The 26,026-nt window shown below is 38.6% G+C and overlaps 1 protein-coding gene across 1 annotated transcript in view; it reads right to left on the reverse strand.

The window, feature by feature from the left end:
* ADGRV1 (adhesion G protein-coupled receptor V1) overlaps positions 1-26,026 on the reverse strand; it is a 444,163-nt gene that overhangs the window by 148,498 nt on the left and 269,639 nt on the right. Inside the window, exon 84 of the mRNA XM_059695089.1 lies at positions 12,922-13,038. Coding sequence (XP_059551072.1) covers positions 12,922-13,038 — 117 coding nt within the window. The remainder of the gene's footprint in view (positions 1-12,921; positions 13,039-26,026) is intronic.

Genomic DNA, 26,026 nt, shown 5'->3' on the forward strand with positions numbered 1-26,026 from the left:
GTCTAATGGCACAGGACACAAATTCACCTGACTTAGGTATAAAGAGCAAAAGGCTAGGATCTACTTAAAAATTATAGTTTTGAGTTGATTTTTTTAAGTTAGTTCATATACTCATTCTTTCATATACTCAGAGTATTCAGGATATCTCAAAAGTCGGTTTTTATTTACCGAGGGCCTCTCATATGGTGGGGCCAGGCACTGTTCCACGGAAAGGGGGCACACTTGTGAAGATAAACCCAGTCTCAGCCTCCCCCCACCACCCTGAAGCAGGAGACATAAGCAAGTAAACAGAAAATGATTGCACAGTGATCAAGTACTGTAATGGGGTAGGTTTTGTGGCTGTTTTTCCTTCCCAGTTTATATCGCTCTCCTTTTCAATCACTCACTTGAGAAGCATTTATTGCTTGTTTACTAAATTTCAGGGACCAGTTTGGGCACTAAGGCAGTGAAAGAGTTGGGGGGAGGTATTTACTTTCCTGAATCTAAGTGTCCAAACAAGTGGAAAAATAATTAAGAGAAACATGTATTATATTGTCTCTGTGCCCTGGCTGGGATTCTCATTGGTTAGAGCCTCGGCCTGTGCACTGAAGGGTCGCAGGTTTGATCCTCAGTCAAAGGCACACACCTCTATTGACATTTTGCTTCTGTCCCCTGTCGGGATGCGTGTAGGAGGCAACCAGTTGATGTGTCTCTCTCACATGGATGGTTCTCTCTCTCTCTCTCTCTCTCTCTCTCTCTCTCTCTCTCTCTCTTTCTCTCTTTCTCTCTCCCTCCCTCCCTCCCTCCCTCCCCTCTCTCTCCTTTCTCCTTTCTCCGAAAAGCAATGGGAAAAAAATCTCAGGTGAGGATTATCAAAAAATAAAAAATATATATTGTATACGTATCATATTTTATATCTGTTATTTCTTATCTAAGATAAACATATAAAAGGGACAATTTTATAGAGGGGGGAGTGAGGGGATACAGTAGCTAGATGGAATAAGGAAACGGAGGACTGGAAATATTATTGGCTCTAAACACCACACCTAGCTTATATGTAAGCCACATCTAGAACTTACATATTCTGTCTTCTAGTGTTCTCTTTCCCTGAGGAGGACTTATGGTCAATTTAGTAAAAGTAAATAAATAAATAAAATTTAAAAAGACCAAAAATGTCATGTCATATATACTTCACACAATTAATACTTACTGGAAAATTTCCCTTCTCAATTTCATAGGGTAGAAAGGGTGTGAGTACAGACGAAATACACACACACACACACACACACACACACACACACACACACACACTAGCGGGAAAACGCTGGACAAGTAACAACAATCCCAGAACCTCTGTTTCCTCGTGTGAACAATGAGGTTGTTATAAAGATTAAATGAGATATGACAGATGAAGTGCTGACTACATAGTCACCATGGGAAAAATATTACCAATTCCTTTAAAACCTCCAATTAGGATGTCAGATAGTATGAAAGCAAAAGTAAGCAGGGATACCATGGAATTTCTTTCTATGTGAAAGAAATACATGCCTAATTTAGTGTGAAAATTTTCAGATGCTCTTTGCTGAGGCTTCCAAGAAAGATTCTATCTGAACCAAATTAGCCTTGAGGAATTAGTATTGATTGGGCTAAACCAAGAAAGGATTGACATGTTTGGTTACTTGGAGATTTTTGTCTCTGAATTTTATGTCCTGTCAGCACTCCTTATCTTTATGTACATCTGCTTATATCTGTAATTATGAAGCATGTTACGAGTTGTTGCTTATGTAACTGTCCTAACTTATTTTTAAAAATTATTACATCCAAGAGGGTTCCCCCTTCCCCTCCACCCCCGATTTTTCTATAATTAGTATAGAAATTGATACAAATAAGTGAAATTGTACCAAATGTCTCATGCTAAGTTGATCCATGCTGCCTGTTTTCATGCAAAATAAGGATGATTGGCCCATGCCCAAAATAAAAGTACTAATTATTTAAATAGATGTCTGTGTGTATCCAGGCAACATGGTAATTCAGTGGTGCAGTTGGTTCTCTCCAGGGAGGAGAGAACAGATTGATAAATGTCTCCTAAGTTGATTCATCATGATAAAGATCGGGACACATCCAAAATGTCTGCTTTTACAGCACTGGACATGAGTTCCATCAGCTCGATCCCCGGACCTTTCAGCGGTTGTCTGACCTTTACCACAGGCTCAGGTAAGACTGGGACAAGTGTAATTGTTAGATTTATACATGTAATACCTCGGGTCCAAAGAGCTCTAGGCATGGTGTTGCTGAATTCTTGAGCACTCAGTTAAGCAAGACAAGCTCAAAAAATCAGCCCTGACTGGTTTGGCTCAGCAGGTACAGCGTCGGCCTGCAGACTGAAGGGTCCCAGGTTCGATTCCGGTCAAGGGCATGTACCTGGGTTGCGGGCACATCCCCAGTAGGGGGCGTGCAAGAGGCAGCTGAATCGATGTTTCTATCTCATTGATGTTTCTAACTCTGTATCCCTCTCCCTCTCCCTTCCTCTCTGTAAAAAAATCAATAAAATATATTTTAAAAATCATAAGCTTTCATCAATAAAAAATAATCCCTTTCCTTCTCAAATGAATTCAATCACTGAGGTAAACTCTAAGTACAGTATTTCCCATTATATATTTTTGCTATAAAATATAAATACTAATACACACACACACACAGACACTACATAATGATACATTTAATTATTCTAGAAAATATATGGCCCAAATATAAGATCATTTTTGACTAAGGTTTACTTCAATTTTGACACATTTTAATAGAGTAGGTAGATACATTTGGGGATATGCCTAGGTCATGTGCTCTCCTTCTCTGAATCTTGTCCCTACTCCTACTCATCTCCCCATACCACGCCTCCTACATAACACATTCGGGCTGGGCTCATGACCCTGCCTCTCTGTCCACAGCTGCTTTGATCCAAGGGAGAAGCCTAACCTAGGCTGGACCAATTACCTCTCATTGAGTTCCTTAAATTTTGATCATAGTCTAAATTGGTCAACTGAGAAATGAGGACATATGAACGTTAGTGGTGGGGTAGCCAAAACACAGTGGAGACAGAGGAGTGTTTTCAGAGAAAACGAATCGACAAAACCTTCCATTCATGCTCACAGTCCCTTGTGAGGTCAAACTGTATTTACAGTTCTTGGGTTCAATGAGTTATCTTATATATGCTATTATTCTTTTTATGATTTGAATGCTTCTTGAATTAACCCAACTTAGTGTTTTCTGCATTGTCCCCCACACTTCCATCCTAACCCTCCCTCCAAAAAAACAACAACAAAAAACGAACTTAACTAAGATTGTGTTAAAAGCTCCAAATACTGCCATTATATAAACAAAAAAGAAGACAGTAGAACATTTGAGTATATTGCTTTCCGTATAATCATGGCTCTTTGTTTGGAAACTAAGGTAAATATATGAGGACAAAAAAAAAAGAGTATGAAGACACCATATGTTTGCATAATAATTTTATGCTGACAGGTATATAGCATATGTGATCAGTGTGCCTTAGTGTCTTCTGTGTGTTTATCCAATATTAAAACTAACAAAATTATCAACACAAGTGAAAGGGTGTCAATCTCAGCAAACATGCTTCTCTCGTATTGAGCATGGCTTACCATTCACTGGCTATCTTACATTTTTCCTGCTAAAGATTAAATGTGAACTGAAAATTTTAATATCTAGACCTGTATTTACATTTCTATCTCTAAGTTTTGAAAATTTTGTTAGAACTGTCTTATGGACTATCTCAAAAGAACCATGTAGTCAAAATGTTACTATCCCTAATATAACCAATTATATTAATTCAACTTGACTACAATTCATATACACAGATACAAAGTTTCTGAGCATTGATGTGATGTAGCCTCTGAAGGTAGTCCAAAAAGATTAAAAAGTATTTTCTGCACTAAAAACTATCAAATTAGCCACCTTGAAAGGGTTAACTGAATAAACTTTTCTGTAGTATGTTTAAAAATCCGTGTTGTTACCATAGAGATCTTTAATGTTAATGCTAACCATTGGTATATTTAAATGACCACCTTCATATTTTTGCCATTGCTTATTAAGTTATATATCATTTAATCAAGATAACTTTTGTCTTAAGTTTTATTATAATTTTTTAACACAGGAGTAAAATGAAAATGGGGGAATTATCCTATCTAATAATAGACAAACATGGTAATTAACCGTAACTTTGCTACCCATGGGCTACTCAGGGTGATATGCAAATTAACTGCCAACCAAGATGGCGGCCGGCAGCCAGGCAGCTGAAGCGAACAGGAGGCTTGCTTGCTCCAGTGAAGGAGGAAGCCAACATTCCCCGCCTGCTGCTGCCGGCCTCTGAGCTGCACTCTAAGCAACTATGTTGCAATTATAGAAGCTAAACAAGCTCCAGATACCTGCTTTCAGCCAGCTTCGGCCTCAGAGCTTAGAGCGGCAGTGATGGCAACAATGTTTCAATTATAGAAGCTAAACTAACCCAGATACCTGCTTTCAGCCAGCCGCAGCCTCAGAGCTGGAGCCGGGCCTCAGAGCTGGAGCCGGGTCTCAGCTCCAGTGACAGCTATAGAAGGTAAATAAATCCCAGCATAAAAAAAAATAAAAATAAAATAAAACAGAAAGAAAGGAGAGGCTGGGAGCTTCAGTTGCCTGCCAGCCTGAAAACAGCCCTCAGCCCCTCACCCAGACTGGCCAGGCACCCCAGTGGGGACCCCCACCCTGAAGGGGGTGCGACCAGATGCAAACAGCCATCATCCCCTCATCCAGGCTGGCCAGGCACCCAAGCGGGATCCCCACCCTGATCCGGGACACCCTTAAGGGCAAACCAGCCGGCCCCCACCCGTGCACCAGTCCTCTATCCTATATAGTAACAGGGTAATATGCAAACTGACCCTAACAGCAGAATGACTGGGAATGACTGGTCACTATGACACACACTGACCACCAGGGTGCCCCTGCAGGAGTTCAATGCAGGAGCTGCCCTCTGGTGGTCAGGGGGCTCTGACATGGGAGGAGCTCTGCTCAGCCACAAGCCAGGCTGATGGCTGCCAGTACAGCAGTGGTGGTGGGAGCCTCTCCCGCCTCCTCAGCAAAACTAAGGATGTCTGACTGCAGTTTAGGCCTGCTCCCCGCTGGCAAGTGGACATCCCCCAAGGGCTGCTGGGCTGCCAGAGGGATGTCTGATTGCCATCTTAGGCCCAATCCCCCGGGTAGTGGGCCTAAGCCAGCAGGTGGTCATCCCCTGAGGGGTCCCAGACTGCGAGAGGGCACAGGCTGGGCTGAGGGAACCCCTCCCCCTGAGTGCACAAATTTTTGTGCACTGGGCCTCTAGTCAACACTAATAAAAGAGATAAATGGTAATTGGCGTATGAGCTACCCTTTTCATTGGCTAATCAGGGCTATATGCAAATTAACTGCCAACTATGATTGGCAGTTAACTGCCAACTAAGATTGGCAGTTAACTGCCAACACGATGGCGGTTAATTTGCATATGTAGGCACAATGCAGGGAGGCGAAAGGGAAAGCAGGAAGAAGCCCCCTGCCACTGACAGTGATCGGAAACCCAGGGGGGAGCTAAGAGCTGGGGGGCAGGGCAAAGGTGGCCCTGGGGCCGCCTTTGCCCTGCCCCCCAGCCATGATCGGAGAATCAGGTGCCTTTGCCGCCCTGGTCAGTGATAGCAGGAAGTAGGGGTGGAGCCAGCGATGGGAGCTGGGCACGGTCAAAGCTGGCAGTCCCAAGAGCTAGGGGTCCCTTGCCTGGGCCTAAAGCGAAGCCCACGATCATGGGGCTGCTGCAACTGCGGGTCCCCGCTGCCCGGGCCGGACGCCTAGACCAGAGGCGTCCGGCCTGGGCAAGGGGCCGATCCTGCGATTGGAGGGTGATGGGGGTCAACGCCTGAGGGCTCCCAGTATGTGAGAGGGGGCAGGCTGGGCTGAGGGACACTCCCCCCCCACACACACACACCCAGTGCACGAATTTCGTGCACCGGGCCCCTAGTCCTATATAATAAAAGAGAAACATGCAAATTAACCATCACTCCACCACTCCGCTATACCCACCAGCCAATCAGAGGGACCATGCAAATTAACCCAACAAAGATGGTGATTAATTTGCATACACAGGCGCGGAGTGAAGACTGAAGACAACTGAAGATGGTGGCAACCACGGAGCTGGAGCGAGCAGGAAGCTTGGGTTGCTCCTGGCAATGGAGGAAGTCAAGCTTCCTGCTGGTCCTGGGCTCTGCTCAAGGAGGGGCTGGAGGCTGTGGCCACCGCCATCTTCTTGCTCCAGCTCCGTGGGCTGCCAGGGGAGACCCAGGCCTCTAGCCCCACCCTGGGCTCCGCTCAAGGAGGGGCTGGGGGCCTGAGTCGCCAGGGGCAACCCAGGCTTCCAGCCAGCCCTGGCCTCCGCTCAAGGAACTGGAAGAAAAAAAAGGAGGGGCTGGGAGCAGCCGGAGTGGAGAAGCCAAGCCTCGCTGCCGTGGCCGCAGTGAAGAAGCCAAGCATTGCTGCTGCAGCTGGACCAAAGGCCTGGGTCCCGGGTGCTGGAGGAAAACAGGTGCTGGCAGCCAGGGGAAGGAAGGCCTATTGCACGAATCTTCATGCAACGGGCCACTAGTATTTCCTATAATTATTAAGTGATGCTGTTAGAATTTAAGTTGATTCTGATTAAGATGCAAACCAACCAACTGAAATACTCAGATATAATTCAGGTCATATATAGATAGAAATACTGTGTGTCTGTAAGCGTATTTCCTTCATTCCCATATAGAAATGTCTATTTTTATAGTAACATTTTCAATGAATACTACCTCTATTTTCCAAGTGCTCACACAGTAAAATCAAAGACACACCTTGTTATCTATTTGATTATCATAGTTCATAATTATGCTTTCAGATGCTCCATAAGCACAAATTATTAGTTTACTCATATAATATGGATTAACATAATACATATTAGTATAGTTGTAAAATTTTAAAGCTAAATGCCTTTTCTTTTTTTTTTTTTTAAGTTAAAAATAGGTTTAGACCCCATAAATTTTCATGGTATGTGAGATAAGATTGGCATCTAGCCTGACATTTAATATTGGGTTATTATGTCATCAGAAACCTTGGACTGATTTATTGCACCAAGTTTGGTCAGAGATCATCGATGCTATTCATTCTGTCATTTCCATAAGCCCTTAGTCATTCATTTCAGAGGCGAGACTGAGAAATGTTACCACATGTCCTTGCTCCAGCTATTCTTTCTCTTAACGATTTTGCGTGAAATAAACGACAAGGCTTTTTGAGGGTTGGGAAACTCAGTGTCTCCTCGGTAAGCCACTTTTATCTTGGTAACTACCAGTCTGCTCTCTCTCATACCTTCGATGTCCTCCCAAATTAAATCCGTGACGAAAGAAAAACATGGCTGATTTTAGCATTTCTCTTTCTGTTGCCATGCTCTGGTAGTAAGTGGCCTTTTTGCCAAGGAATAAATAATATGTGCATTTATTTGTTCATAGGCTTACTATATGGTGAAATTAAGGCACAAGGTATAAAGGCTCAAGTGCAATTGTAAAATAATTTTCTAACTTTATTCTACCATTTAGAAAATACATTTTCAAGTAAGTTTTAGTTTCAAAATAAAACATTACCTTTATGAGTAAGCTGTGTCCCTAGGCGTGAGACAGACTGTAAGGACAACTCAAGGTATGGATATTGGTCATAATTGAAGCAGAATGCTATACAATTTACTTGTGACAGGAAATGATCATAAAACTCGACCGAATGAATATACAGACAAAATTATGTTTCCACTTACGTATATAATAATTTCTCATGTAGATGTTAATAGAAAAAGTTTAAATTCTAGTAATTCATTCTATGGATAGCCTATTAGTAACAAATATCCAGAGTGCAAGGATGTTTAAGGAAGCATTGTTTATAATTGCAAAAATAATTAGAAATAACCAGCATTTCATAATAGAAGGCTAGAAAAATAAATTATGGAATAACTATTAAAAATTGGAATACAAAGTACATCTGTATGTGGTAAATTTATATGTACACACAAAAATATATATATACTAAATATAAATATGTACATACACTATGTGTGTATATATATATATACATATACTTTTACACACAAGTACATACACATATGTCCTTGTTTATACATTTATAAATATTTGTATGTTTGCGGAATATTTCCTGTGGGATACACAGGAAGTCATTCACAGTGTTTACCTTTGGAAGCAGGGTTTAGAGTAGAGCAGAGGGTAGAGAGTGTGTGTAAAGGGAGAAACAGATGTACTTTTCACTTTATATTTCTCTAATGTTTGATTATATTTTATACCATTAGCATATGCTATTTCTAAAATGAAAGCAAATCGAAAGGAAATGAAAATAAAACAATTACTAGGAAAATAGAGTAAAAATATTATAAGAGTTTAAATTCTCACTGTCAATCTTTCTGAAAGCAGACATGACCCTGCTGTTATAAGGAAGTGGGAAATTATTTCAGTAATTTCAGAGGGATCTTACATTTAAAGCAAACAAGAGGGTAAACTCAATCTCCATAGCCGAAAGGGGAATCTGTAAGTTGTTTGCTTAAAAAGAAAAAAAATAAGCAAAATAATCTGCTACTCTACTCCCATCATACACAGTGTAATTTCCCTTTCAGAGAAAGAGGAGGTTTGAAGAACAGAGTCAAGGCCGCTAGTCCAGGAGCCTGCTATCAGCCATGCATGTGCTTGTTTAGTAAAGAGCTTAGGGATATACAGCTTGCTAAGGCTTTGCCCCTAGTGAGTGAATGCCTCACTTTAACATTTCCCACTATATGTAGCTAATTTTTGTTTTTTAAAAAAGTAAAAATTATATTGGAAAAACAGAATATTCAACACATTTCAAAATCTATGAAATATCAGCCATGCATATTTGCTTAGCTAATAATATGGGTAAACATGTATGGAGTGTGCAGTCTGTGCCAGGTACCATTCCAAGCTCATTTTCTGTATTAATTCATTATATCTTTAGACAATTCTCAAAGAGAGGTACTGTTATTACATATCTTGATTATTCAGATAAGAAAATCTAGGCTAGGAGAAGTTATATAACTTGTTTGCCAATAAAATTTTTCTTTACCTACTCTATAATATAATCCAATTTTACTAGACTGTATTAAAAGTATGTGATACAAAAGTAAAATAACTTCTCAAGATAAAATTACTAAAATGCATTTTTTCTAAGATTGAATATACGATGAAGATCAAAATATACAATAATTCTGACATGCTTGGCCCAATAATTAAAGTTAATGTTTACCTTTTGCCATTATAAGTTATGCACCTGTTTACATATATCAAAGTCTCTCCTATACAGCTGAAAATATAAAGTAGAATCATTAAAATACTAATATTCTCTCAATTATCTCAACCTTATTTAGCTAACAGTTTTGAATTAACAGTAGTCTAATCTTTAACATAGTTTTAAAAATGAATTCTACTTTTTAAAAAATATTTTAGCAGATTACATTATAAATGGGAAACCACAGTCTAGTAAAGTGACAACCTTCAACCACAAAGTAACTCATTAGAATTATCCTACCTAGAATCAGAAGTTATTGAATTTTCCCCTTGTGGTCAAACCACAAACCATGAAAAATATGGTGTGTACCATCTGAAATACACTGAACTTCACTGGTACTTTAAATAGTTTTCCTAAACCATTAGCCACACAGAGAGCTAATTAGTTTACTAAATATGCACCAGCCATACTCATATTTACTTAAAACTTGAAGAGATATATGTTGGGTAAAATTTTATATGCTGTCCTAACTCTCCCCCAAAGCAAAAAAATCCATTTAAACCCATGTTTGAAAATTAGTCATTTTCCCCTGTTTGAATAATTTTAGCAATTGGATGTCCTCTGCTTTTAGAAACAGCTTCTTCAACTTTGACAGTTTTATTGGCTATAAATGCTAACACAAATCAAATTTGCTTCCCTAATTTTTGACCCATTTGCTCTGGTTCTTCGAAATGTATTTTGTATTCTAGACAGCCACCACTTTTCCCTAAATCCTTTCCTGGTTACTTATCTGCAGCTGCCTTAAAGTTTCTTATAGAACTATTTTCTGGCTTCCCATTGGCTGATTAATATTCTCCCTGAAACAGGATTCATGAAAACGTTAAGGGTCTCAACATAACCTGAACGTCATAGATCATAATGTAACCACAGCTGTCTCCATACTGTTTTAATGTAACTTGGGCCTGGGTTATTTTTGTAGTTAACTGTAGTTGTTTTACGTTTTTAAACAATCCAGTTACACATTTGATTGCTGAATTTGTGTTAAATTAAAATTTCAAATTGTTTACATTAACCCGCATCAGATTATGTCTCTTCCATTCTAGTTTTCAATCTGTCATGGTAAGGCTTCTCTATATTGGTTCTACATGTATTCTCGATGCAGGCAGCTCACTCTTTTAGCTACGTTTTCAGGTCTGCATCAGCTCCTACCTGATAAGACAGTTTCCTGTGTTTTCTTCAAATCACTCATGAAAAAAACGGAAAAGGTCAAGGACATGGGCAAAGACCTTCAGCACACCACTGGGGATCTCAGTCCAGGCAGAAAAATAACAACATGCACAGGACACACATCTTAAACTCCTAAGGAATTTTGTAATAACATAATCTAGCAAAGGCTATGTTAATTTCAGCAAATATTTAAGTTTTATGCTAAATGGTTTAAATTTATTTTTACATTTTATTTTTAAAATATATTTTTATTAATTTCAGGGAGAGGGAGATAGAAACATCAGTGATGAAAGAGAATCCTTGATTAGGTGCCTTCTACACGTCCCGCATTGGGGATTGAGCACACAACCCAAGAATGTGCCCTGGCCAGGAATTGAACTGTGACCTCCTGGTTCATAGGTCAACGCTCAACCATGGAGCCCCGCTGCCTGAGCTGTTCTTACTTTTTTAATTTTGGGGGAAATTTAGAGAACACTACAAACTTTCCATAATTAGAGCTGCTTAAAAAGCTATAAAACAAAAATTCTGCCCTAACCAGTTTGGCTCAGTGCATAGAGCTTCGGCCTGCGGACTGAAAGGTCCCAGGTTCAATTCCGGTCAAGGGCATGTACCTTGGTTGCAGGCACATCCCCAGTAGGGAGTGTGCAGGAGACAGCTGGTCAATGTTTCTCTCTCATCGATGTTTCTAACTCTCTGTTCCTCTCTGTGAAAAATCAATAAAATATATTTTTATAAAATCTATGAGATAGGAATTATTATACCCATACGCAAATTTAGAACCAAAACTTAGAGTCAATAACTTGATTAAGGTTACCAAGATAGTGGCTGTGCCAGAATTCAAGCCCAGATGCAGGACTCCAATTCAGCACTGACAACTATATCATACCTAGGAAAATATCCCTTCCTTGAGTCTGTCTGTTATTCTCTCATAATAATACCACCTCACTTTCTTTAAATATTGTTGTACAGTGGAAATCCCACATCCCTCTTATTCAACAAGAAAAATGAATATGCAAGCGCCCCAATACATCTGTTTACATAAACTTATCCTCAGGCATACTCAGAAACTCACATGAAACTATTTCTATCACATGAAAGATTTAACAATACCATTATGTAGAAATCATTATCAAAGGCAGCATTTCAGTTGTGCCATTAGTGACATTAATCCTGCTGAAGTGGATCCAATTCTCACATTAACTTCTTTATCAAGCAAATCAGCATAAGACAATAGAGACAGATTTTGGGATTTTAGGCAAAAAAAAAGGAGAGTTCAAATCTCTACCTAACATTAACTAGTTGCTAAGGGCCTCAACCTATACTCTATCCCAAAGTGATCTCTTCCAAAACAGTGGCTCCATTTTCCAACTTTAAGTCAACAATTTGCTAATGTATTTCGATAGCAAGGGCCTCGGTTCTGAGATTTAGCCCTGTCTAGTCACTTCTCTCAAAGTTCCCACTGGAAATTGCACAGGAACTTCACAGTGAGCATGCCACCCCCCCACCGCCCCCCATCACCTTTCTCCCAGGCTCCAGTGATCATTATCTTCGTTCCACCTTCTTCAGGCTTCATAACCAATCACGACCCCCTAAATTTCTACTTAAAAAAAAGGAAAAGAAAAAAGCCACCTAAAAGCTGACCAGTTCCCTTAGCTTCTTCTGCTACCTCCCTGGTTCACAGACCGATGCTCTTCTCTCCCCTGGACACACCTATATCTAATGCTACTGGATTTGCCCTCATGTCAACTATCTTTTAAAATATATTTTTATTGTTTTCAGAGAGGAAGGGAGTGGGCGAGAGAGATAGAAACATGAATGATGAGAGAGAATCATTGAGTGGCTGCCTCCTGCACACCCCCCTACTTGGGATCAAGCCTGCAACAGGGGCATATGCCCTTGACTGGAATCGAACCAGGGGCCCTTCAGTCCACAGACTGATTGATGCTCTATCCATTGAGCAAATCAGCTAGGGCCTTATGTCAACTCTTGTCAACTCTCCCCTGTTCCCAATTCACCACTAACAGGGAAATCTTTCTAAAATGCTAATCTCATCATGTCACTCCCTTGCTTAAAATAACTCTATGACTTCCTCTACAAAACAAGTTCAGCTTTCTTCCCATGCCTTACAAGGCAGCCCACATCAAAAGCCTCATTTCCTACTACACCCTTATTTTCAGCCTTACAGGAGTCCTTTTCATTTCCTCAAATTTATATGCTCTCTATTGCTGTATAGTGTATAAAGTTTTTCTTGCATTAATCTCCTGAGAATGCAGTGATGAAATTACTTCCATTTCAATATAAAGACTATCAGATAAAATAGTCTGATTCATTAAAAAGTTGAAAGGGTGTGGGGTGGGAGTGGAAGTGAGGAAATGAGGTACCAACCTGAATGAGCATCCAGCTAAACTGGCAAAGATACAGGTAATGGGCGACAGCAGCCAGGGCCGAACAGCTCTCATCTGTGAGCTGGGGACTTGCATATGCAGATGCCAGAAACACAATCTGTAAGAAACAAATACTTTTATTTTTTAATCAGGCTAAAATCAATCAAGAATATTAAGAGAGTAAACTGTTTTCTTATCTGATTTATGATTCCATGACTCAAAGGGGCAATAACTTGATTTGTTGCCCAAACTGAGATGACTAAGAATCTTCTAAAACTGGCAATACATGAATTTTTATATTCCTAAGAAAGAATGGATTCTATGAAATTATGTTACATGTTGCTTTGGACTGCCAAGAGGAAATTCTCAAAGTAAACCTTGTTCTAATTATTGATGAACGAAAGTCCCATGAAATACATGTGTTTTAGTCAAAGCTAATGGGAAAAAATAAAAAGAAGCAAAAGCTGACTTTACCCCTCACCGGCATCCTTTTGCTGAGAAGAAACATACATAACAAAATGGACAAATTAAAAGTTAAATTTCCAATGCTATGATTACTCTAATCCTGGGGATTTTACTTCAACTGCCCTCAAGCCTTTGTTCAAAAGTGACCTTCGCCATCAGGCCTCTCTTGACCACACTATTTAAAATTACACTGTCTTTCCTTCTAACACATGTGATTCCCCCATCCCTACTTTTATTTTCTTTTTTGAAAACAGAATTTACCACCATCTAAGATGCTCTATAATTTGCTTATTTATCATGACCAAATGAGTTCCCTGAAAAAATAAAGTCAACAAATTTGCCTTTCCAGATCATACCACAAATAGCTTTTGAATGATTAGAGTTTATTATAAAAACATGCTTAGATTTTCCTCAATTTTAGCTTCTAACTTCTGAGTTGTAACACATGTTAGGTCATCAATTTAACCTTTCTAATTTCCACAAGTGTTCACTGAACACCTTCACTAAAGCAAAGCACCGAGATCATGCCTCAAAGACCTTGGAAGCACAGGCTGTGAGATCAGCACACCTCCCTTCCCCCAAAGAATAGTTGCACTGTTTTATGTTTTCTTTTCGCAAAGTGGTATCTGTTTCCATAAAAATCTTTAAAAATTCAATAAATTCAGTCTCTCTAATTCAGATTCTAAAATATGGATTATGTTGAAATTACTTGATATTTTTGTTCTAAATAACCTAAACAGTTTGATACACACACACACATATCCCATATTCAAAGGCTGTTAAATCACGTTGTTTACCCATATCTTCAGAAAAAAAATCACTTCTACTATCGTGGTAAACAACCTGCTTCCCTGTTTATAATGGTCTGGCCCTCTAGCAACTTCAGCGCAAAATTATAGCTAATTTGCCTACAAACATCAGGTGGTCATAATTATCTGGGGTGTGTGTGTGTGTGTGTGTGTGTGTGCGCGCGCCTAAGCAACCATTATGACCAAACGACCAGATCGACTTGAATGACCAGTTGACTGGTTGCTATGACGCACACTGACGACCACAGGTCAGACGCTCAACACAGGAGCTGTCCCCCAGTGGTCAGTCCACTCCCACAGTGGGAGCGTCGCTCAGCCAGAAGCTGGGCTCACAGCTGATAAGCGTAGCTGCGGCGGCGGGAGACTCTCCTGCCTCAGTGGCAGTGCTCGCAGCAGCGGCGGCAGGTGCAGCGGGGCCAGGATAAGTGGCAGCAAAGCTGCACCCGGCCCGGGCTGGGGCTCCTCCCTGGCTGCCCGCCTCTTCGGCACTGCTACATCCCCCCCCCCCCCCAAGGGTCCCGGATTGTGAGAGGATGCAGGCCAGGTTGAGGGACCTCACCTGTGCATGAATCCGTGCACCAGGCCTCTAGTTTAAAATAATAATGAAATCCAAGTTGTAATTGGATGTCCCTAGTTTTAAGCACCTTATGAAATTATTTATAAGTGACATACTAATTTAAATAACTATTATTCTTTTCAATACTTTTTATTTGAATCAAATTAGTATAGGTTATTTTTTAAAATTGTGTTTTCAGAATGCAGTTTTAACACCCCAAATTCCATTCTTAAGGTCTGATTCAATTCTCAGTAGCCCTTAATATATACTCCCCTTGCTCCACCCCACACACTTTACTATGGACATTCTCACTCCTCTGCTTATGATGTACTCTCCATCTAATCCAAAACCTTCTCTGCTTTTATAGGACCAGTTCATTCCACCTGCCTACTCTAATCACAATAGACTACCAGACTTCCCTATTTTTTAAAAGTGGCATAGCACTTACTATTGAACATTTATAATAAGCCAAATATTGTCCTTTCTAAAAAGAGAGTGCCCAAGGATAAAGCCAGAGACACATATGATGCAATAAAACGTGACAGATATGGATTAAATTATCAGAAAACACAGAGTCGAGATTGATTAATCCTGCTTGTGAAGTCAAAGAAATTTCCAAAGAGGAAACAGAAATGCTTTAACTCCATTGATTGCTATTCCCTAAAACATGTTCCATCATCTCAACTCTGCTTTGTTCTCTTCTTTCTTTTTTTTCTAGCCAGAATTGGTTTCTCATCTTCCTCTGTTGAAATCATGTCCATTTTTCAAGGCATACTTGAAATGTCAACTCTATCATAAATATATGGCCATTTAGTTCAACTATAAACAACCCTTCCCTCCTCTTTATTTTTAAAACAGGATTTTATTAACCTAAGGATTGGTTTTCCTATAAACCTCAATTTCCCCAATTCTTAGATAAAATCAGCCTTAATTTTGTGGAAAACTGTCAACTCCTTAAAGGCAACAATTTGATCTTATTCTCTATTACAACTATTGAGATACATTAAAAAAAAAAGAAGCAAACATTGACTATCTCATATAGACCCTATCATGGATTTAAGCATAGGGTTGTTTAAAACTAGCTTAAAGAACTTATATGCATATATGCATAACCATGGACACAGAAAATAGTTTGGTGAAGGCCTGGGGAAGGGACAGGAGTGGGGTGAGGAGGATAATGGGGAAAAAGAGGGGACATCTGTAATACTTTCAACAATAAAGATACATTTAAAAAACACCTTTACTGAAGTATGATTAACAGACAGTAAATAGTACATAAAATGTATGATCTAATAAGCTTCGACACATATATACACCTGTGAAACCATCATCACAATCAAGATAATTAACACGAACATCAACCCTAAATGATCTTTGTAATACCTCCCAGCACCACTGCTTCTCATATCCCCAAGCAACCTGTTTTCTAACACTACACATAAGTTTGCATTTACTAGATTTTTATGTAATTGGAATCAGATGAATTCTTTTTTCTCTAGTGTATTTCACTTGGCATCATTATTTTGAAAGTCATCGAAAAGAATGTGTCACTAGTTCATTCTCTTTTTATTGTTGTGTAGTGTTCCAATTAGGTATCCTTTCACCTGTTGATGGATATTTGGGCTGTTTCCGATTTTTGACTTTTACAAATAAAACTGTCATGAATATACAAGTCTTTGTATGCACATATGCTTTCATTTATACTGAGTAAATATCTAGGAGAGGAATGGCTGGATCATATGGTATGTATTTATTTTTAAAAATGGGTAAATTATTTTCCAAAATAATGTTTACAACATTTTACAGTCTTACCAGTAATGCATGAGTGTCCATTTCCTCCACATTCTCACTAAAACTGTTATGGTGAGTTAGTTTTTGTTTTCTTAACAACCAAAAGTTTATTTGGAAAGTTACAGAGGTAGAAGGAGTGAACCATGATGAGTTAGTTCTTAATATTTTAACCTGCCTAATAGGTACACAGTAGTTCCTTATGGTGGTTTTAATTTACATTTACCTAATCAGTAATGATGTTGACAATTTTTTCATGCTTATTTGCAATCCATATCTCTTCTTTGAAGAAATGCCTTTTTAAATCTTTTGCTCACTTTTAAAATTGGGTTGTTCTACATTTCAATCCAATGATGAGTTTGTTTTACATTCATCATACAAGTCTTTCACCAGATATTTGATTTGTAAACATTTTTTTTCCAGCTGTGGCTTGTTTTCTATTTCTCTTTCTTTTAAAATGTTGTTTTTAATTAATGTACTTTTTTTTTTTTTGAGAGAGAGAGAGAGAGAGAGAGAGAGAGAGAGAGAGAGAAAGGGGGAAATAGAAACATCAATTTGTTGTTCCACTATTATACATTCATTGGTCAATGTTTGTATGTGCCCTGACCAAGGATTGAACCCACAATCTGGTGTACTGGGATGACAATCTAACCAACTGAGCGACCCTGCCAGGGCCTAATTCTCTTAACAGTGTCTTTTGAAGAACACCAGTTTCTTAACATCGATTAAAACCAATTGGGTTGGATTATACTTTTTTGACCTCTTATAGATTATATTTTTGGAATCATATCTAAGACAATTTTGCCTAGCCCAAATTGACATGATTTTCTAGAAGTTTTATAGTTTAAGGTTTAAAAATAAGGTTTGTGATTGACTTTTAGTTATTTTGAATATGATGAAACTATAGTCCAAAGCTTTTTGTTTGTTTTGCATGTGACTATCCAATTTTTCTAATATCTTTTCTATTGGAAAGACTACCCTTTCTCTAATGAATTACCTATAATTACATATATTGTATATGCCTTCATATATGGGGACTCTCTAATCAGTTTCACTGAATATGTTTATATCAATACCACATCATCTTGATTATTGTAGCCATAATTCTTGAAAACAGGTAGTGTCAGGCTCAAATTCATAAATTCATTTTTCTTTTTCAAAGTTGATTTGTTTACCTCAAGTCACTGGCATTTTCATATGAATTTTAGAATCAAGCAGCTGATTTCTACACTGGAAAAAAAAAGACTGCTGGGGTTTCATTTTCTGGGACAGTGTTGAATCCTAATCTAAGGAGAATTGACATATTAACTCTTATATCTATCTCATGAATACAGTTTACCTTTCCATTTATTTGGGGTTTTTTCCCCCTATTTCTCTTAGGTGTGTTTTGTAGTTGTCCATGTATAGGTCTTTCAGATATTAAAAATATATATATATATACCTAAGTATTTATATTTTCACTGTTATTGTAACTGATATTTCATTAAATTTTAATTTTTGTTTGTTCATTGCAAATATATAGAAATACAATTGATTTTTGGATATTGCTCTTGTATCCTGCACACTTATAGAACACGCTTAATAGTTTGAGTAGCTCTTTTGTAGAAAACATTTATTTTCTACATAAAGGATCATGCCATCTCTGAATAAAGGATCTTTTACTTATCTATATAATAAAGAGCCAGGGTCGTAACGACCGTTATGACCAAAGGCTCGACCAGACCGGAAGTCAGTGCTGGGCTGCGGGTGCCCCAACCTAGCACTGACTGCCTAGGGGGCTGCAGATCAGGCCTGGAGAGAGGCCTGCAGAGAGAGAGAGGCAGGGTCTGATCCGTAGCCTCTATGGCAGCCATTGATCAGAACTTGCCTCTCTTTCTCTCCCGGCCTGGCCAAGAGCCACACCTCCATTTCTCTCCAGGCCTCCTCTGGGGCTGCTGATCAGCCCTGTCTTTATGATCAGGCCCCATTGATAGGCCCAGAGACACTAACTGGCATAGAAACTGACCAATCAGAACCAAATCTGGGTGAATGTAAGGAGCCAATGGCTGCCTAGGAGGCAGAGCTTTTGACACTGACTGGCATAGAAACTGACCAATCAGAACCAAATTGGCCAGTGGAGGAGGGCAGTTGGGGGTGAGATCAGGCTTGCGGAGGAGTGCAGTTGGGGGCAAGATCAGGCCAGCAAAGGAGGGCAGTTAGGTGTGATCAGGCAGGCAGAGGCAGTTGGGGGTGAGATCAGGCCGGCAGGGGAGAGCAGTTAGGGGGGATCAGGCAGGCAGGCAGAGGCAGATAGGGGCAATCAGGCAGGCAGAGAGGTTAGGGGCAATCAGGCAGGCAGGCAGGTGAGTGGTTAGGAGCTAGCGGTACCAGATTGTGAGAGGGGTGTCTGACCCCTGTGGGATTGGGCCTAAACCGGCAGTCAGACATCCCCTGATTGAAGTGGGTGCAGGTTGCGCTGAGGGGACCCTCTCCTGTGCACAAATTTCATGCACTGGGCCTCTAGTCCTATATAATAAAAGGCTAATATGCAAATCGACCAAACGGTGGAACGACCAGTCGCTATAACCTTCACTGACCACCAGGGGGCAGATGCTCAATGCAGGTCAGTTCACTCCCACATGGGGAGAGCCCCTCAGCTAGCTCACAGCTGGCAAGCGCAGCGGTAGTGACAGGAGCCTCTCCTACCTCCCGCTGCGGGTGGGCGGTAAGGAGTGAGGGGTCCCGGACTGCAAGAGGGATATCTGACTTCCGACTTAGGCCCGGTCCCCTCAGTAGGTAGGTAGATAAATAGAGGTAGATAGATGTAGACATAGTGTACACACACGCACAATATTGAAAAGAGGTGATGAAAATGAACACTCTTGCCTTGTTTCTGACCTTAGGAAAAAAATATTTAGATTTTTTCTATTAAGTATTTTTATGGACTGAACTGTGTCCTCCCAAAATTCATATGTTGAAATTCTAATTTCTAGTACCTCAAAATGTAATTGTATTTGAAAAATAAGAGCATGAGAGAGATAATGAAGTTACAATGATGTTCTTATAAGAAAAGAAAATTTTGGATGGAAATATTCACCCACATAGTAGAAAGATCACGTGAAGACAAAGGGAGAAGACAGGCATCTACAAAGCAAGGACCAAGGCCTCAAAATGAAACCAACCGTGCCAACACCTTTGATTTTCATTTTAAATAATTTATATTGCTGTATGTTCACATTTCTTATTTTTCCTTCTGCTTTTCTAATCTGCTATTAATCCCATCCAGTGTATTTTTCATCTCATGAATTATAGTTATGATTTCTAAAAATTTGATTTAGTGCATTTTAATAATTTCCATGATTCTACTCAACTGTTTGAACACATGGAATTCAGATATAATAAATGTATTATTGTCCTCGTCTGCCAATTCTAACATCTGTAAAAGTTCAGTATTAGTTGACTTATTGATTTACTCTTCTACGTACGCCAAATTTTCTTACTTTTTGCCTTTTATCATATAATTTTTTACTAATACCAGACATTTTGATTTTATCTCTTTGGGTGTTGGATATTTGTATTCATATAAATATTTCTGATCTTTTTAGGATGCCCTTGGAAGCAGTTTGATCTTTTTAATTCTTGATGTTAAGATTTATTAGGCAGAACTATTGTGCTCAGGCCAATTATTCCTTAGTACTGAGGAAAGTTCTTTCTTGCTTGTGATGCTTGAGATTTTTCAGTCTAACTAATGGGGACAGACAGTATTATTGGCCCTATGTAAGCACCTGGCATTGTATTATTTTATCCTTTTGGGTGATTCTTTCCCTGGCCTTGAGTACGTTCCTCACACACATGGACCAATCAGCACTCCGCGGAATACTGAGAGCCCTCTGGAGTTTTCTCCTTTCCAGTAAGTACTCGGTCCAACAAACTCCAGCCACTTTGGTTTTCTCAGACTCTCACCTTGTCTCCTCAGGTCTGCTAGTCTGCTGGGCTCCACCTACATTCTCCCTCCCGGTGCCAGCACCTGGAAAAAGCTTATGAGGCACTACTCCAGGGCAACTGTTAAGCTCGCCTTGCTTGTTTCCCACACCGCAAGGATCCCTATCCTTCACTGCCTGATGTCCAGTCTGCTGAAAATTGTTGTTTTATACATTTTTCCATTTTTCATTTGTTTCAAAGTTGAGGGTAAATCTGGTTGCTGTTATTGCACCTTGGCTTGAAGCAGAATGTAGAAGATATGTAATAACTTTGGGACCTTGTTATTAGTGTTCTATATTTTTCTTTAGTTGAAATATTTACTATTATTTTGGTGCTCTGTCCTGAACTAAAAGCACTGGTATCTAAATGATCCATATACAGTATTTTTATAGCTAACATTTTCTAATCCACTTAGCTTCTCTTGACCACTGAAATTTTTATACCCTCTTCTTTCAAAATCAGCTAATAAGGTATTTTAAACATAAGTTCCAATGATAAAAGCAAACTATTTTAAGTTACTAAAAAATCACAATACATTGAGCTCTAAATATTTCTGCTACATATAAATCATTTACATATGCAAAATCCCTTTCAATAGAAAATAGTGTATATCATCAAGCTGATGCTAAAGACAAAGACACCTTCGCAAGCTGCTGATGCACAGACCACTGTGTCATGGCCGATGATAATGGTATTCACAAGTGTAATGACATTTCCATGCCACTAATGCATTCTGTGGTGAGACTTGACCTTATCAGCATTAGCTATGCAACTTTTAAAATTACTTGAAGAATCCCTTAAAATTATCTGAAGACCTTTGACAAAAAATTAAAAATAAAACATCGATATAGCCCTAGCTGGTTTGGTTCAGTGGATAGAGCATCAGCCTGTGGACTAAAGGGTCCTGGGTTCAACTCCAGTCAAGGGCATATACCTCGGTTGCAGGCTCCTCCCCAGCCTGGGCCCTGGTCAGGGCTCATGCAGAAGGCAACCAATCGATGTGTTTCTTTCACATCGATGTTTCTCTCTGTCTTTCCCTCTCTCTTCCATTCTCTCTAAAAAAAAAAAAAAAAAAAAAAAATTCAATGGAAAAATATACTTGGGTGAAGATTAAAAAAAAAACAAAAAACGAAAACATCAATACAACTTAGTGATCATCTTTAATTCCTTATGCAATAGAGTAGAAACCAGAAATAAAAAAGTAACTCTAAGGAAAGGCTATCAATTTTTTTCTACTTAACTCTGCTCACTAGATATTGCTTAGAGCATGTTCCTACAAACAGGCACTTGTAACAATGCCATACTTAATTTATTGTATCTTTTCTTCATTACTTTGTGATCACATAGTATGTTCATCACTTTTCTTTTTCTGGGCTAGCATCTTTTTCACTGGTATTTTTATCCTATCCCTTAAAAGAATGTTTAAGTGTCAGGTATATTCTGTAAATACCAAATCTTAATTTTCAATATTATTAAACTATTATTAAAAACATCTTACTAAACATGATAACTATTTTCACCAAGTTTACACAGCTATTCCTCCCACCCACCCCCACCCCCCCGCCCCACACACACACATTGTTTGGAAGACTTTAAATACTTTTGGATAGTCCTGTGGTCTTCATATCAAGGAATATAAATATGTTCTGCTCATTTCTTTCTCTCTCTTTCTCTCTTCTTCCCTTCCTCCCTCTATCCTTGTCTCTCTCTCTCTCTCTCTCCCATTCATCTTAAACAAATCCCAACTCCCTATAGTTTATACTTCCTTTGGCTATTCTATAATTTTTGACACCAAAGACCTAATTGCTAAACTAAATATACCTCTGAATGTCTTAGGTGTGGCAGGGAGCTGTGTTAGGGCTTTAGGCAATAGTTTTTGGCAACTACTGAATGTTAGAAACCAGTCTAAACAGGTTTTTATCATTATTACATTTTTATAGTTGCCATAGTAAAAATACAGTATAAAAATCAATATGTTTACAGTTCTCAAAGACACAGTCTGTAATTGTCCTGTCTTTGGTGTATCCTTATGCTGGCTGTTGTAACACAGGGCACCTATCTCCTACTTATGCTACATGTTGATGTCAGAACATTAAGCATGTTGCTATCTCACCACATCTAACAACTAAAATATATAAACATTCTCCATTAAGTAAATCAGTAGCTATTAATCAGAGTCAGAAGCAGGTGGAGATTGGGAGTGTCCACTTAGATTACATATGCGCACAGTCACTTGTCAATTATCACTTAAAAGAAACCTAAACCTCATGTCAATACACATTTCAATTTTTATTCTAGCTACTCTTTGGTAAAGTAGATTGCTTGGGATATCTGACACCCACAGATAAAAGATAATTTAAAAGGTCTTATAAAAGATAATAGTAGGAATTACACTTGCCCAAATGTTTTTAAACAGTAATTTCCTCTCTGAAAAACAGATCTATAACACCAAGACTAGTACTTTTCATCTGGTACATAGCCAAAGAGATATTTTATTTTTATCAGTAATAATAATAATAATTACCATTTAATGAATGGTTATTATGTGCCAGGTATTGTGTTAAATGCCCTACAAGATATTATTTCATCTTATCCCTAAATAACCCAAACCATTTAGAGATCAATGCCTTCATTTTATAGGAGAAAAAGGTTTAATAAAATTTTTGCAAAGTTTAGAAAAGAAGCCCTATGTTTTATGTAATACACAGATACCTAATATATTTTGTTATTAAAAATTAACCTCAGCTTAAAACTTAGTTACCTTACTATTTGTTAAAATATCAAAAGTACGTTTTAATTACTGTTGATAATTATTTGAACACTCTTTTGGCAGAGTGAAAATTAAATGAGCATAGCCAAAACTTTATTGACATTTTAAAAATTACACACATTTCTATGTCTTTAAGAAGTAGTTTTTATCTTTTATCTAGATTTTAACAAATAAAAAATGCAGTAAATTTCCTACAACCATTACCATACTCTTTCTCTGTTATGTTATTCTTTGTACAGTTCCTCTTTTATTTTATTTTTATTTATTTTTCAAAAAACTTATTGATTTCAGAGAGGAAGGGAGAGGGAGAGATAGTTAGAAACATCAATGATGAGAGAGAATCACTGACTGGCTGCCTCCTGCATGCCCCCTACTGGGGATTGAGCCAGCAACCCAGGCATGTGCCCTTGACCGGAATGGAACCTGGGTCCCTCCAGTCCACAGGCCCATGCTCTATCCACTGAGCTAAACCAGCTAGGGCTGCCCTTTTCCCCTTTTAGAACTATTCAAGAAAATTATGTTAAAACAACTATTATAAAGGAAAAGTACTCCGTATTTTCATGGCTAATTAGTTTCAAATCATATCTTTACTTCAAATCCAATCAAGTAGCTAAATTTTTTATATGCAACTTTTTAATTTTTTCACTTAAATTGTTATTAATTAACAGTGGGGCAAGTTGCACTGACTTTATCTGTAATTCCACAGAGGTCATTGGATTCCCTGGTAGCAAAGGCTGAGAGCAACAGCAGGATATCTGAAAAAATGGCATGACTGAATCAGTTCTGAAGAGGGACATACACACAGAGCATGTGACCCTCTGGAAGGAGCTGGGCACCCAGAATCCATAGTGGAGGCCATCTGAGGTATGGCAGCTTATATAATCTAATTAGCCAGCCCATAAGGATTAAAGGACGGATCCATTGCCTATAGAGAACTTGAGAAGCTCAGTACAGTATGAGCAAGCTGAGTTCTTCTCTCATACATTATAAATCTATGATGAAAATAAAATTGACAACGGACATTTTATTCGAATCAAAGAGCACGCGGGTGTGCCTAAATTTCTGCACTGCACCACTCATCCAATGAGGCCGTGCGCTGGACACTAAAAGCAAAGCTCATTGCATAATGGAATGAAGGGAAGGGCCGGATTGTAGAATTTGGGCTAGCATATTTTACTATTTCATAAGATCTTTGGAAGAAACTCAGGCTACAAATGCAGATTTTATCTCAGAGTTGTCATAAGAATCTGCAAGTATTTTTTTTTTTTATTGATTTTAGAGAGCAAGAGAGAGAGAAGCATTGATTTGTTGCTCACTTGTTTATGCATTCATTGATTTATTCTTGTATGTACCCTAACCGGAGATCGAATCCACAACCTTAGCATATGGGGATGACGCTCAAACCAACTGAGCTTCCCGGCCAGGGCCTTCCAAAGATATTTAATATTTGAAAATAAAAGGCTCTGAGAGACTCAACTTTTCAGATACTCCAGACACCTCATGAAATAAACAAAAATAATAATATGGATTAGTGATTAAGATCACGAGTTCTGAGCCAAAATGCTTAATTTACATTTTGACTTTATTCCTAATTAGTTGTCTGAATTTTGGAAAATTACTTTTCTGTGCCTTTTATCTTGTCTCAAATAAAGATGATAAACATAGTATCTAGCTCATAGGGTTGTTGTGAAGATTAAAAATAATAATAAGTGTAAATTTTTATTCTAAATATTGGTCCCAAAGTAGGCCTGGGTAATTTTTTAAGATAGGCATAATTATTTGCATGAAACTAGATAGGTTGATAAACAGCTAGCAACTGAAGACTACATTTATTCTCAACTGGGAAATAAATGAGAAGTCAATAAAATTATATTTAAAGAAATAGAGGATTCTGTGGTATAAATGACATCACAGTTTCTCGATTTTGATCACTTGGAACTGTTTTAATTTTGTTGTTGAAGTGGAAACATGAGGATGTTTATGAATTGTCAAGGGTCTTCATCAGGGGTCCTCAAACTTTTTAAACAGGGGGCCAGTTCACTGTCCCTCAGACCGTTGGAGGGCCAGAATATAGTTTAAAAAAAAACAAACTATGAACAAATTCCTATGCACACTGCACATATCTTATTTTGAAGTAAAAAAACAAAACAGGAACAAATACAATATTTGTATTTGCATGTGGCCCGCGGGCCGTAGTTTGAGGATCCCTGATCTTCATTATCTGGGAAGGTCAGTTAAAACAAAACCAAAATCTGTGCACAAAATAAACTAGATCCTCCAAGATGATTCAGTATTCCTAGAATTGTAGAAGTGGGCATATGAATGCTAGAACTGTCCTAAAATATTGAGTGTTGTGGGTATATTGGACAATGTTTTGACCCAAACGAGGAGGGAAGTAATTAACATTTATTGAGTTCATAAGGTATGGTAGGTTTTCTGCGGTTTCTGTAGATATGTTATTTCATTTTAATTTTTAAAACAGTCCATTAAGATTATTATCCCTGTGTGATAGCTAAAGGAAACAGACACCCAGAGGTCTTACAACTAACAGACTTGGGTGAGGCTTACCTGACCACTAACTCAGTTCTCTTTTTGCTATTGCCTGATGCCATTATGCTGTTTCATGACAAGTGCTGAATTCAGGAAAAGGCTTCCATTAGTTCTTTGAATGTGGAGACAGAATTGAGATTTGTCACATGGCTTTCAAGACTATTTCCATTAATACTGAAAGGGCGAGTCGTCTCGGGGCCTGACCACG

The sequence above is a fragment of the Myotis daubentonii genome, chromosome 4 (genome assembly GCF_963259705.1).
Source record: "Myotis daubentonii chromosome 4, mMyoDau2.1, whole genome shotgun sequence".
NCBI lineage: Eukaryota > Metazoa > Chordata > Mammalia > Chiroptera > Vespertilionidae > Myotis > Myotis daubentonii.